The sequence below is a fragment of the Acipenser ruthenus genome, chromosome 6, assembly GCF_902713425.1.
Source record: "Acipenser ruthenus chromosome 6, fAciRut3.2 maternal haplotype, whole genome shotgun sequence".
In the NCBI taxonomy this organism is placed as follows: domain Eukaryota; kingdom Metazoa; phylum Chordata; class Actinopteri; order Acipenseriformes; family Acipenseridae; genus Acipenser; species Acipenser ruthenus.
The window spans coordinates 26,666,846-26,680,435 of record NC_081194.1 but is presented as its reverse complement, the minus strand read 5'-3'; the positions used below and the strand labels follow the sequence as shown (position 1 = coordinate 26,680,435).

The 13,590-nt window shown below is 37.0% G+C and overlaps 1 protein-coding gene across 1 annotated transcript; it reads right to left on the bottom strand.

Annotated features, from left to right (window-relative positions):
* Positions 1–2,832: 2,832 nt before the first annotated feature.
* LOC117410787 (complement component C1q receptor-like) lies at positions 2,833–11,145 on the bottom strand. The gene is made up of 2 exons (XM_034017610.3): positions 11,072–11,145; positions 2,833–6,187 (listed from the first exon to the last, which is right to left on the bottom strand). Exons 1-2 carry the CDS (start codon positions 11,096–11,098, stop codon positions 4,376–4,378), a joined length of 1,839 nt encoding a protein of 612 aa, XP_033873501.3. The 5' UTR covers positions 11,099–11,145; the 3' UTR covers positions 2,833–4,375.
* Positions 11,146–13,590: the final 2,445 nt, after the last annotated feature.

The following is a 13,590-nucleotide window of genomic DNA, read 5'->3' as shown; positions in this document are numbered from 1 at the left end:
CATCAACTCACCATCCTGAGCCCGTCCTCTGAGTCCAGAGGAAGCTGATGGACTTCTTCTGGGCTGGAAAGCATTGGGTCTCTGTAAGGGTTCTGTGCCTCGCTCTGGCCGAGGGAGGGCAAGGGTTGGTGAGCTTCAAGAGCCAGATGCACACCTTCCGTCTACAGACCGCAGAGATACCTGTATGCAGACCCGGCCCCGCAGTGGTGTACAGTGGCCTCCCTGCTCCTGCGCCAGTTGCACGAAATCCGTCTCCCCGAGCTGCTGATTTACGGTTATCAAAAGATCATCCCACGGAAAAATGAAAAGGGAGATATAACTATTTTTTTTCAATATTGCCACAACCTACTAGTTGTTGTCTATCCTTGACAACCAAACCACGCCCTAGGCTCCAACACAGCTTGGAAAGTTTCAGACTTCTTCAAAGATAGACACTATGGGCCTTATTTAGCAAATATGTGTGCAGCCGCTTTCACAAGGGCAAAAATGACAGCATTAGCGAACCGCCACGATAGAGCACGAAAACGTGATTTAGAAGTCGGATCTCATACGTGGGCTAACGCATATCAAATAATCAATCATGCGCCCAACCAATCAAAGCACAGTGGGGGGGAGTAAGGTTACAACTAATTAGGATTCAACTTTCCTTTTAAGAGCACCTGTGCTCTGTGACAGCAAACGGGTGGCATTTTGAAAACCCCAAAAAAGAAAGGAGACAAAAGCAGAAAAAAATAAAACATGTCCAGCAGCCCAAGTGAGGAGGATGACTAAGCTGCTCAAGCAAGGCTACAATTTATTTTTCAGCAGCCTGGAGTTGGAGAGTGAATACTTACAAAATAAAAAAGTAATATATATGTCTTTGTCTGACCTGCCTGTCACTTGCAGCATCTGCAACCTCCACCGCTGGGGCTTCAAGTTCAGCATCTGCTTCCCTCAAACCCTATAATCTTTCCCCTGTAAGCTCAACATCACATCCATTATGGAGAGCTATGTGATGTAAAACACAACCAGCCAGGATGATATTGCTTACCTTCTGAGGAGTGTACTGTAGTGTTCCCCCAAAAGACATCCAAACATCGGAATCACATTTTGAGGATTCCAAATATTACATAGTGCGCAAATTACATGGTCAACTATAAATATTGCTGAAACTATCAGGGAAGCAGGCAAAGAAAAGAGAGAGGCATACCTGTCAACTTCTAAAAATACAAAATCGGGAGTTGGGGGTGGGGGTGATAGCTTTTTATACTGTTTCCTGGCGGGGGGTGTCTTAAACCCTACTATGTACACACGGGGATTGCAGTAAACACACAACAGCCATAACTTATGCAGACATTAAAGGTTGGCTGCCATTAGGGTGTTTAACAGTAGTTTTGAGCAAAATACGGGAGAAAATCTGTCCCTGGAGATGTCCTGTAAAACGGTCCAAAATACGAGACTCCTGGTGAATACGGGAGAGTTGACAGGTTTGAAGAGTAGAAAAAAAATCAGGCTGACCTGCAAGGAGACATTTTATTATTATTATTATTATTATTATTATTATTATTATTATTATTATTATTATTATTATTAGTAGTAGTAGTAGTATTAGTATTGTTATGGTTTAATTATTTATAAATATAATGGCAGAGCCGTGTTGCTCTGTGAGCAGTAGTGTTTTGTTTAGTATTTTTATTTGTGCTTGTTTATTAAAAACACGCAGCAGCGCTTAAACTACAGCTTCCTTGCCTCTGAGTCTCCTTCCCAGCCGATACCATCTGGGCCTGCAACGCTACCCTGTCACATATGGTGTTAGTGGTTGGATAGCGCCCCCTAGAGACTCGGAGCGGGACTGTAGGTTTTTTTTTGTCTTGCAAATGGAAAACATCTGTGGCTGCATTTGGAATTGGGAAATGGGACTGTTTTCTCCCTCTAATCACCTGTGCTGTATTACAAATAATAACACTCACAAATTAAATACAGCAATACAAAATAAGCAACAACATGCCTTCCTTTGGGTAATAAACGAAATAAAGTGTGAAACATAACAAATACAAATGAAACCCAAATACTAATATAATAAATACAAAACAAAATATAATGTGCTCAACCCCAACTAATTTCTCGTGACATTTATAGTGCCCCGATGGACGATGGCAGTGCTGTCGCCGGTTTTTCAGTCCTGCGATAGAGTGTAAACCAGCCTTTACGGGGAGCTGTTGTTCAGCATCAAGAAACAGCTTTGGGAAGTGATCATTGGTATTGTTTTTGTTACTAAAAAATAAAAAATGCTAATTCTTATAATGATAATTCCTGTTGGTATGTAATGTATGGGAAGGGAGTAATCATTTAGTGTAGGATTTCTTTCAATCATCCTATGACCATGACTGAACAGCATTTAAACCACTTCCTCCTCTTCCTCCATTTTTAGAAATATCTGAAAATTTACAATCTAATGTTAATCTTAAATTGTACATAAAGGCTTTATGTCAAAGTGGCATTGTCAAAGCCTGTATACTGCAGTTTACTAAAAGGTTGTGCTTCTGTCTGTGACAGACAGTTGCGTTTGTGTCTGAACAGCAGCGCAAAGCAAGACTCCGAGGTGAACTCTTTAGGTTTTCTCAAAACATTTCAATGCTGTTTTTTCTCATTGGGGAAAAAGACTCATTTTGGTTGATAGCTCATACCTGGGGAAAACATTTACTTCCTCAGTGTTCTTTAGAACTACAGTGCCAATATGCGTAAGTTCTACTAAAGTGCATTCTCCAAATATTATTTAAATGTATTCTTAAAAAGAAACGTTTCTACCCCCTCACCCATGGACCTTGCCCCCCTATTTAAGAAATGCTCCAGCCCCATTGCATATGTATCCAGCAGGGGTAATAAGAAGTAAGATTAGGCTTAGTTAGAATACCTCTTAAAATCATTTTCATACTTTTTGAGGCATATCTTTTATTACTAGATCTTTTTATCAATGTGCTAAGAAATGGTCATGTCTTCTCTCTAAGTTCAGATGGAATACCAGAGTATAACAAAACCAGTAATCTATAGCAATGCAACACTACCAGCACCTCCAGCGGATGTAATAAACACCATTTGTTCTACGTGGTTTTTCTTACTCATGTATTTCTTACTTACACTTGGGGCAGAGTTTTGCAGGGACGAGTTAATGACAAAACCAGCTGAATTTGGAGATAAGACATGTTTGAGGCCACAGAGTTTTAAAAAGTCACCAGGATGTGATGATTGAAACAGCAAATTATATTTGAAGTGACTCAACAAGAATATATTACTTACAATAATTGTTATATTGCATACTTGTACCAAATGGCTCTTTAAATGCTGTTAATGTAACCAACAACGTTATTGGACCAATAAAGGGGTTCTACACTATAAATTGAGGTGCTCGGTTAATTTTGTTATATAATGTACATTTCTTGAGAGAAATCCTCAAGGAACCATATCATTCTATACAGTATGCCAATGTACATTTTGTCCAAGGTACACAGTACACATTTCCTCTTACTTAGAGTAGGCATATGCAGTAACACATGGCTCTTTTGTCTTCATTACCGTCGTTTGTAAATTGATTGTTAAGGTCCACTATAGCTTTCAACGCCAGTGTCCTGTTTACCAAGTTCAGTAATTGCACATGGGAGCTATTTTTAACCAAACCCACAAAGGCAGGATAATGTCTTATATTTTATAATTAAAACATTGAAATAAGAAAAATAGGCATACCAATAAGAACATGTTCATACCAATAAGAATCAGGAAATAAGAAGAAGTTTGATGTAACCACAATTATTTCAGCATTTACAAATGTCATGTATAGGTCTGGCTTCATAGATCCTGATTTGCACAAATTGGTTTAGTATTTCAGCTACAAAAGCCAGTGTATCAGAAATAAATTACAGCTTTCAAATTGACAAAGTAATAGATCACCAAAGCACTACAATTAGGCTTTGGTTTTCAAAAGGAATCTGCTTTAACACACTTTTCAATTCTTTAAAACAGATCACACAACCCTTTGACAATACCCTTTAAAAATAAATATTACACGGTTACCGCAACAAATTAGGGGATTCAATGTCTAATTAAGAAGACTTAAATTGAAAAGATGTTTTCTCAACAAAAGATAAATAAAATAGTCGACAAGTCTACATTGTTATTTTTAATTTTTTTGCTTTGACTGTAACACAAGTTTTTTTTTTTTTTTGCAGTGCAGTACTATATTTTGAATGAACAAAGGCTTTAACATGTTACTGCAGTACAATTTAGCAGTAGGCTATTGCATATGCTTTGTGGGCATTTTGCCAATCCAATGTAATAATAATTACCGGTAGGCTACAGTATATAGGCTTCTTTTAAAACTACTCTCTTAGTACCTAAACTATTATACATTTTCTTTGGTGTTGTGAAGTTCGACATTAATGCAGTCCTTAGTCCGTTTGACTTTTGTTTTATTTCCAGATGGCATCCAGCAGTAGTTGTTCATGGCAGTTTTTCGCTTATTTGCATTTTTTCTAAGTACTTTGCGACGGCATAGTACCAAGGAGGTGACGGCAGCAATTAAAAGTAATAAGATAGCAACGAACCCCAGAACAGAAGCCAGCACCAATGATTTGTCAGCACCATTAAACAGATGCCCTTGATTCCCAGACTCACTGGATAAGTCATGGTGGTCTTCATTAGGAGGATAGTTTTTAACTGTTGCGGTTGTGGGGATGTGCCAATGTTGATCTGTTGTACGTGTTAGTTGAATTTTGTTTCTTTCTGAGCTTGAAATACCATCAGAAGTAAATGCTGGCGCTAGAGTCACCTTTGTGAGATTATCCTTATTATTAGGTATGTTCACAGGTCTATTCGTTCCTTCAGCTGCTATTGTCGTGTCCAGATTCTGTTCTGGAATGCAGGAGACTTCATCTGATGCCATTATGAATTTTTCCTTGCAGGAACACTTAAAGCTACCAGGAGTGTTTGTGCAAATCTCTTCACAAGGGTTAATATGACCTTGACACTCATCAATATCAACACAGAATTGTCCATTCTCTGCCAAGATGTATCCCTCAGTACAGTAGCAGGCGAATGAACCAGGTGAGTTTAGGCAGCCCTGAGAGCAAGCAGACTGAATGCACTCATCTACATCATGACACCTCCCGTTTACTAATTCATATCCTTGTGTGCACTGGCAGATGAAACTCCCAGCTGTGTTAACACACAGCTGATCACAGGGTTTGTTTAAACATTCGTCAATGTCAGTGCAGTTCTTTTGGTTGTCAGTGAGTTCAAACCCAGAAGGACATTTGCATTCAAATCCTTTAAAATGTGCAATACACTGGTATTCGCACAGTAAAGGTTGGCAGTAATCCCTGATTATACAGGACAGTTCATCTTCCTCGAGCTGGTACCCATCATTGCATTCACAGCGATGCCTTCCAGCACCTTCGTCAACGCAGACGTGATCGCATCCACCGTTTCTGAAGCTGCAGCCCAATTTGTGAGAGTCGCAAAATGGGCCAGACATCGTCCAGCCAAATGACCCGTCCTTGTTTTTGTTGCAGATACCGTACAAATCATTTTCATATTTACAGTCCACACTTGCAGAAGTGCCATGGGGAACCAGGGCTAAAAATGCATTATTGGAATTTAAGGGTCTGGTGACAAAGGGGGTTGTGTAGAGAACCTCCCCAGGTCCCGCAAGATGTATAGTTTTGCACATTCCTTTGAAATTAAACTTGCAAAGATACCCATCTGCATCCTTTGTGCATGTTCTATCAGACCACTTGAAGTTGTCAATGTTTACAGAGTATGGGTTATATTGTAGAGACACACACCTCTGTGCTGTGCATGTGATCATTGGTTCTTCCTTCCAGTTAGAATACTGTGCGACTTCATCTACAGATAACCAAGTAAAACCTTTCAAGGGTTTAAGGGCATGAATACAGTCTCCCTTTCTGAGATGAAGCCCGATCCAGAATTGAAGTTCGCCAGTTGGTTGTTCAGCACTGATTCTAGACAGGAGTGACTGCAGCTCTGAAGCCTCTTCACTGTTCTTTACCGTTGCCAAATTACCTCCGTTAGCTTTGCAATTCTGCAAAGCCCTTTCAAAATCAACCCTCTCGAGATGTACTGTGTAGCAGGCACTGCTAGAGCACAGAGTTTCCATCTGTGAAACCTCTACTCCATTGATCCCCAAAAGCAAAACCTGCAAAAGAAGAATAAAATACACCATCATTATAGTCTGAGTAAGGATTAAAAACCGCATTTAGATGTAAAGGGTTCTGCAATGCTAACTAAGTGCAGACAAAAGCTGCTAATGCAATTATCTGGGAAATGGTATTGTGAGGAGTTGCATAGCATCCTCTTAACCTCCTGCATCCTGTGTTGTAGATAAATATCCTATGGTAAACTGGAGCTTTTAGCGGAAACTGAGAAAAACGTCTAAATAATGGGGGGGTTTTTTAGCACAAAAACTTACTTCCAGCTTTTTAAAATACAATTGGTAGGGTTTGTTTAGATTGTTTTGGCTGTTTAGATTGTTTCATTTTACACACCAAACCTAGATTTGGGTTATTTTTGTTCATATGTTATAAGATTTGTATAGCTATTTACATGTTTAACAATTAAGAAAGGTATAATAAAATGTAGGCTTTAGATTATTCTGCTTTTAACAGGTCTTCAGTACATCTCAGTGGTCCACAATTACATGATCTGTTGATCAACATGAAAGGATAGACTGAGATAACAGGCTGATCTCATTTTAAGCAATACTGTCCTGTTCTGTGTCTCACACGTATATGTTATTATATGCATGTTGTTTAAATTAGTTTCAGCTTTTACACATTTAAATGTATTCGTTTTTATTATGTTTTTGTTATTCATTTTCCATTTTTAGCGAGGCTCTTATACAAAAGGTTTAATATCAGAATCATTCCAGAGTGCTATTTTGCCAGCAACAGTCATTTTGGAACCAATTTATATCAGTTTATTATCTATATTTATGTATTTCCTTATCAAACAGTCTGTGGGAAACTTGCAGATTACAAACATACAGCCAAAACATCTTAGTTTACAAAACTAATGATAATAATATTCCAAGCTGCTGTTAAAACAAACTTTCTTAGATCAATTTCCAAGCATGGTGTATATTAGGCCCAGCCCCATGAAAATAACGTTTACTAACTAAACTGTCTGATGTGGACCATTACACAGGACAATTTCAAATGCAAGTAAGTGGTAAGAAAATAAAAATACACCTGCATTTGATTTAATAAACATAAATATGTATCTATTGGGGAGTTAGTGGAACTATTGCCTGTTTTTCTTCTGCATACTTTTTTAAACTAAGTAACAGCTTTTCCTCTATTCTTTAATTAATGCATTTTTGAAAGAAGAAAAAAAATTTCATTCTTAAATACTTTGTTTACTTATTGCTGAAACCCATGTCTTTCATTATTATTATTATTATTATTATTATTATTATTATTATTATTATTATTATTATTATTATTATTATTTATAGTTTTATATTTATTTACAATCCAGCATTGTTGTTAAATTGTTTGAACCAACTGTTAAATCACAATGGAGTCAGTTTATTACTCACCTTACTGCATTTAAAATAATCAGTTTCCTTTACTCAAACTGATGTTTTTCATTGCTGTTTAAATAACAATGTCAATAATAATAATAATAATAATAATGTTGTATTAATAACTTGAAATTGCCTACATAAAGAAAAACATTCACTGAGTAATGGTTATATCCTCCCTAATTGTAAATAATATCGTGTAAAAATAAATGTGGTTATTTAAATAAAACAAAGCTACAATGTTAACAGGTCTGCACTCGATAGCTATCCAACAACACTGATTATATATAGTACTTCGCTTGATTCATGGGTTTGCAGCAATCCTGAATTTCTAAAAGAGTACTCTGTCGAAACTGACAGGTTTCATTTATTGTTGTATTGTTGTTGTTTGTAGCAGAAAAACTACTAGAAAGTGTATTTTGAGAAGTGAAATCATGTTTAGCACGCAGGTGGTACAGCAGACTAGATGCACTTCTGTGATACTAGAACTCACTTTGACATTAGATACAAGTAACCCTCTTTCTATCCAATGAACCATCAGAAAGTTTAAAAAAAAAAAACGTCCCATTCTCAAGTCCTTCAATTTGAGTGCTTTGCTACATAATACGGTTCTGTGGCTAATGTTATATTCAACCGATGACTACACTCGTTCAATCCTGTCATGTACTAAAATGGTACAGCTGGAAATTAATGATGGTATGCTAAAAGGGACAAGACAGGAGTGCGATTAACGTGTGTTAAAAAAACCAAAAAACTCCCAAAAGATGAACGCTTTAATCACAGAAGCTAACTGACAGCCCTAATATACAGGTATGTATTGTATAAACACGTACAGTGCCTTGCGAATGTATTCGGCCCCCTTGAACTTTGCGACCTTTTGCCACATTTCAGGCTTCAAACATAAAGATATGAAACTGTAATTTTTTGTGAAGAATCAACAACAAGTGGGACACAATCATGAAGTGGAACGAAATTTATTGGATATTTCAAACTTTTTTAACAAATAAAAAACTGAAAAATTGGGCGTGCAAAATTATTCAGCCCCTTTACTTTCAGTGCAGCAAACTCTCTCCAGAAGTTCAGTGAGGATCTCTGAATGATCCAATGTTGACCTAAATGACTAATGATGATAAATAGAATCCACCTGTGTGTAATCAAGTCTCCGTATAAATGCACCTGCACTGTGATAGTCTCAGAGGTCCGTTTAAAGCGCAGAGAGCATCATGAAGAACAAGGAACACACCAGGCAGGTCCGAGATACTGTTGTGGAGAAGTTTAAAGCCGGATTTGGATACAAAAAGATTTCCCAAGCTTTAAACATCCCAAGGAGCACTGTGCAAGCGATAATATTGAAATGGAAGGAGTATCAGACCACTGCAAATCTACCAAGACCTGGCCGTCCCTCTAAACTTTCAGCTCATACAAGGAGAAGACTGATCAGAGATGCAGCCAAGAGGCCCATGATCACTCTGGATGAACTGCAGAGATCTACAGCTGAGGTGGGAGACTCTGTCCATAGGACAACAATCAGTCGTATACTGCACAAATCTGGCCTTTATGGAAGAGTGGCAAGAAGAAAGCCATTTCTTAAAGATATCCATAAAAAGTGTCGTTTACAGTTTGCCACAAGCCACCTGGGAGACACACCAAACATGTGGAAGAAGGTGCTCTGGTCAGATGAAACCAAAATCGAACTTTTTGGCAACAATGCAAAACGTTATGTTTGGCGTAAAAGCAACACAGCTCATCACCCTGAACACACCATCCCCACTGTCAAACATGGTGGTGGCAGCATCATGGTTTGGGCCTGCTTTTCTTCAGCAGGGACAGGGAAGATGGTTAAAATTGATGGGAAGATGGATGGAGCCAAATACAGGACCATTCTGGAAGAAAACCTGATGGAGTCTGCAAAAGACCTGAGACTGGGACGGAGATTTGTCTTCCAACAAGACAATGATCCAAAACATAAAGCAAAATCTACAATGGAATGGTTCACAAATAAACATATCCAGGTGTTAGAATGGCCAAGTCAAAGTCCAGACCTGAATCCAATCGAGAATCTGTGGAAAGAACTGAAAACTGCTGTTCACAAATGCTCTCCATCCAACCTCACTGAGCTCGAGCTGTTTTGCAAGGAGGAATGGGCAAAAATTTCAGTCTCTCGATGTGCAAAACTGATAGAGACATACCCCAAGCGACTTACAGCTGTAATCGCAGCAAAAGGTGGCGCTACAAAGTATTAACTTAAGGGGGCTGAATAATTTTGCACGCCCAATTTTTCAGTTTTTTATTTGTTAAAAAAGTTTGAAATATCCAATAAATTTCGTTCCACTTCATGATTGTGTCCCACTTGTTGTTGATTCTTCACAAAAAATTACAGTTTCATATCTTTATGTTTGAAGCCTGAAATGTGGCAAAAGATCGCAAAGTTCAAGGGGGCCGAATACTTTCGCAAGGCACTGTATATTTTGAATTTCCTGTTCTTGTTTGTACATTTTTATTAATGTTTCTTCATTTTGCTTTTGATAGGCTGAAAATGTGTGTACACATTTGATGATGATGAATAAAAAAAATAAGATTTTCAGTATTTTCGTGCTCGACTCCAAATAATATGGTAAAAAAACAAAACAAAACAAAAAAACAGTTCTCTGATTGCCCTCAATTGAATGCTGAGAAACAGACTCTTTCAACAATTGCCAAATATAGTCAATATTCATATTTACTTAAAATAGCAGCAGCAATGACAATAGTTGACCTCAAGTAGTTGTTATGAGCACCTGGAAACAAGGACAAGAAAAGCGCTTTGAAGAGAAATATGTTGGTCCTTGCTTGGTTTAACATCATAAGAGCATCAAAACTCAATTCATTACATTGTTTGTGTTTGTGCAAAAAATATATAATTGTGATGCAGTAGGCTGTTCCCCACCGTTTGTGTTTTGCACTAAATACAAAAAAACTTTGACAACCTGCTAATCGCACTTAACAAAACTGTATATCACAGCGTTTTCATTTCTGTGTATCTTATTTCTTCTACTCATAAAAAAAGAAAACGTTATTAAATACAGTTTTGTTAAGTGCGATTAGCGGGTTGTCAGAGTTTTCCATTAGCTACAGTACCTACAGCTATGGCCCAACGTTTTGCATCATAGAATTAACAAATTTTGCTTCATAGTCAAATGGAACCTGCTGAATAATATTATGTTAACATATACTTAATGAAAAACAGACATCTGACATGAAATACTGTACTACTTGTATGGCTTCCAGTAGACTTTTGCAGTATAATTTTGTAGTTTATTTGATTATGTAATGTTAAATAACATATCTAAATTATGTTCATATAATTTTATTTTTCTTTAATTATTCGTCAATCCTAAAATTATAGGTGATGCTAAACTTTTGGCCATAGTAGTACATGTTACAGCAAATGTGTATTTTAAAGCATGATATATTCTACTACTTGTACATTAGTTTAAAGAAAGTTCCCAGTTTGCATACCTTACTCTCAGGAAATCTGTTACACATGCACTTGTGAGGTAATTTCCTCCCAGCCGTGTCTTCTGGATCAAAGTAAGCAGCTGCTTGGCAAATGAAAGGAAAAAAAAATAGAATTATTAATAGAATTATTAATAGAATTATTTTGTTGGCTACAATCAGTTTAAAGGGAATTGATATATTGTGTAACAAAAAAAAAAAAAACACACACACACACAGTTTTATTATAAACCAGCATTAATGAATATATATAGGGAAAAACAACAAAATAACTATGCACACATTGGAGGGGAATTAAATAAATAAATGAACCCAGAGGTATGAAAAATACATTATCTTTAGACACTCTATATTACAGAAGGCTATACTGTAGTTAGTGTCTTCCTTGGACTGTCAATTTGTAATGCATGTTTGTAGGCTGAGGAATGTAATGTTGTTCTTTCAGTATTTACAACAGGAACCCAGTTACATTGTAGTTCCATGTAGCTCCAGACGCTCACGGAGTAAACACTTGCTGACGGTGTCGTAGGTGCACTATCGAAACGTTTTGATGGTATATTTATAAAAGAAGACATAAACCACCAATACAACGCTTTACTTCGAATCAATAATGCTTCGTTGACGTAGGTTAGAACTGGAAGGAAGAATATACTGTTTGTCAAATTACATTTTTTAATAATTTCAATTAATCTTTGTTAAATTAATATATATATTCATTGCCTCAATGAGGCTTCAAATCATACATGGGGTTCATTGCCTCAATGAGGATTCAAATCATACACAGGGTTCATTGCTTCATTGAGGCTTCAAATCATACACAGGGTTCATTGCCTCAATGAGGCTTTAAATCGCTCACAGGAGCTCATTGAGGCTTCGGATCAGTCACATGATTCAGTGATTCACTACTTCAGGTGATTCAAATAACCACTGCTTGTGAAGGAAACAAATGACGTAACCCGCCTCGAACCATCTGAAGCAAACAGTGTTCCGCATGAAGCAACACATCACATGATCTGACTGAAACAGAATCAATACAATGCTTCGATGAAATATAGCCTAGATTACTCCTGGAAGGAAGAATTTATTATTTCTTTCTCTTTTTTTCAATTTGTTTATTTGAAAATATCAGCAAATATGATTCTTTTAGTTTTGCATTTTAAAATGTAATTATTATTTTTTAAAATCTAAAACAAGTTCTTTACACACACACTTCCTCACAGGAGCAGGGATTCGATTCTAAGCTTGACAAACATTTCTAATTACACGACTTACTAACTAAGTTAGTAACTTGTTGCGCCACCGTGAAACTGACTAACAAATGAAATATCAAAGATCTTACTTGTTTCAAAACTAATTTCCCAGCCGAGTACATCAGGTCAGATATGCCTCCCTTTCTAAAGCAACGTTATCGTGTTTTCGATTGTACAACAATTTTACATTTCAAGTATGATAATGCCTATGCGTGACTGGCTTTTTGTTGGGTAATCATATGTGTGGTTGATATATAACCAGATAGCAGAGAAATTATAAAATGTAACTTCATTTTGTAAGTCACAAATGACACTGACAGAGCCTGTAAAAAGCATGCTTTACGGTGTCTTTCGTGTACATTAGGCTACAGATCATAATTTCTAAATGCCAAGTTCCAGGCAATAGCAGCCTCTGTGTAACTCGTATGTTCAAGTTCAAGTATGTTCAATGACGTGGCTCTACCAATAGATGTCACTATGGAGCACGAAGCGCTTCAAGTGATTCGGCTCAGTGAATCTTTTATGAAGCAAATGGTTCAGAGGGTTCAGTGGTTCAAGAGGCTTCACTTTTCCCACCACTAACATAAAGCCTAACTTCACTTAAACAGGTCTCTGACTCACACACAGGACAGCTAAGCCGTTTACCTGTAAACAACACGTTTACAAACCGCAACCCTTTCTTTACACAGCCAAAACACTTCTTATACCAACTCCCTGGTGCGTTCCCCCTTAATGGAGCTGGAAGCTCTCTTTTTATAGTCTGTGTCTGTTCCCAACTAACACCAATTACCTCGTTTGGGAGCAGCCACATTCTCACATGTTTTTGGCAGGGAGAGGAATTAACCCCGTCCCTGCCAACCACCACCAAAACACAAACATTACTCAAACTATTTACATTCAGAGCCCTTGCTCTGTTACTGTATATATATATATATATATATATATATATATATATACATACACGTATTTATTTAATTATTTATTAAATGAAAACTGTTAACTATAAAACATGTATTTATGTTTTTATCATGGGATATACCTCCTCAGTACAGACTTGGTATATCCTGTGATAAACCCAACATCATACTGTAGTTAATGTCTTCCTTGAACTGTCAATTTGTAATGTATGTTTCCAAGTTGTTGTCAGTTCAGTTTTTAATGTTCAAAAATATTGGTGTCATATCCTTCTTTTAATTAAGTTATTATTTGCTTATTTAGCAGATGCCTTTATCCAAGGCAACTTACAGAGACTAGGGTGTGTGAACAATGCAT

Coding starts and splice junctions, on each gene's coding strand:
- LOC117410787 (XM_034017610.3), bottom strand. CDS start 11,098: ATGTGTAACAGATTTCCTGAGAGTAAG. Junction 6,188..11,071: donor ACAGATTTCCTGAGAGTAAG/GTATGCAAACTG, acceptor CTTCTTTTGCAG/GTTTTGCTTTTGGGGATCAA.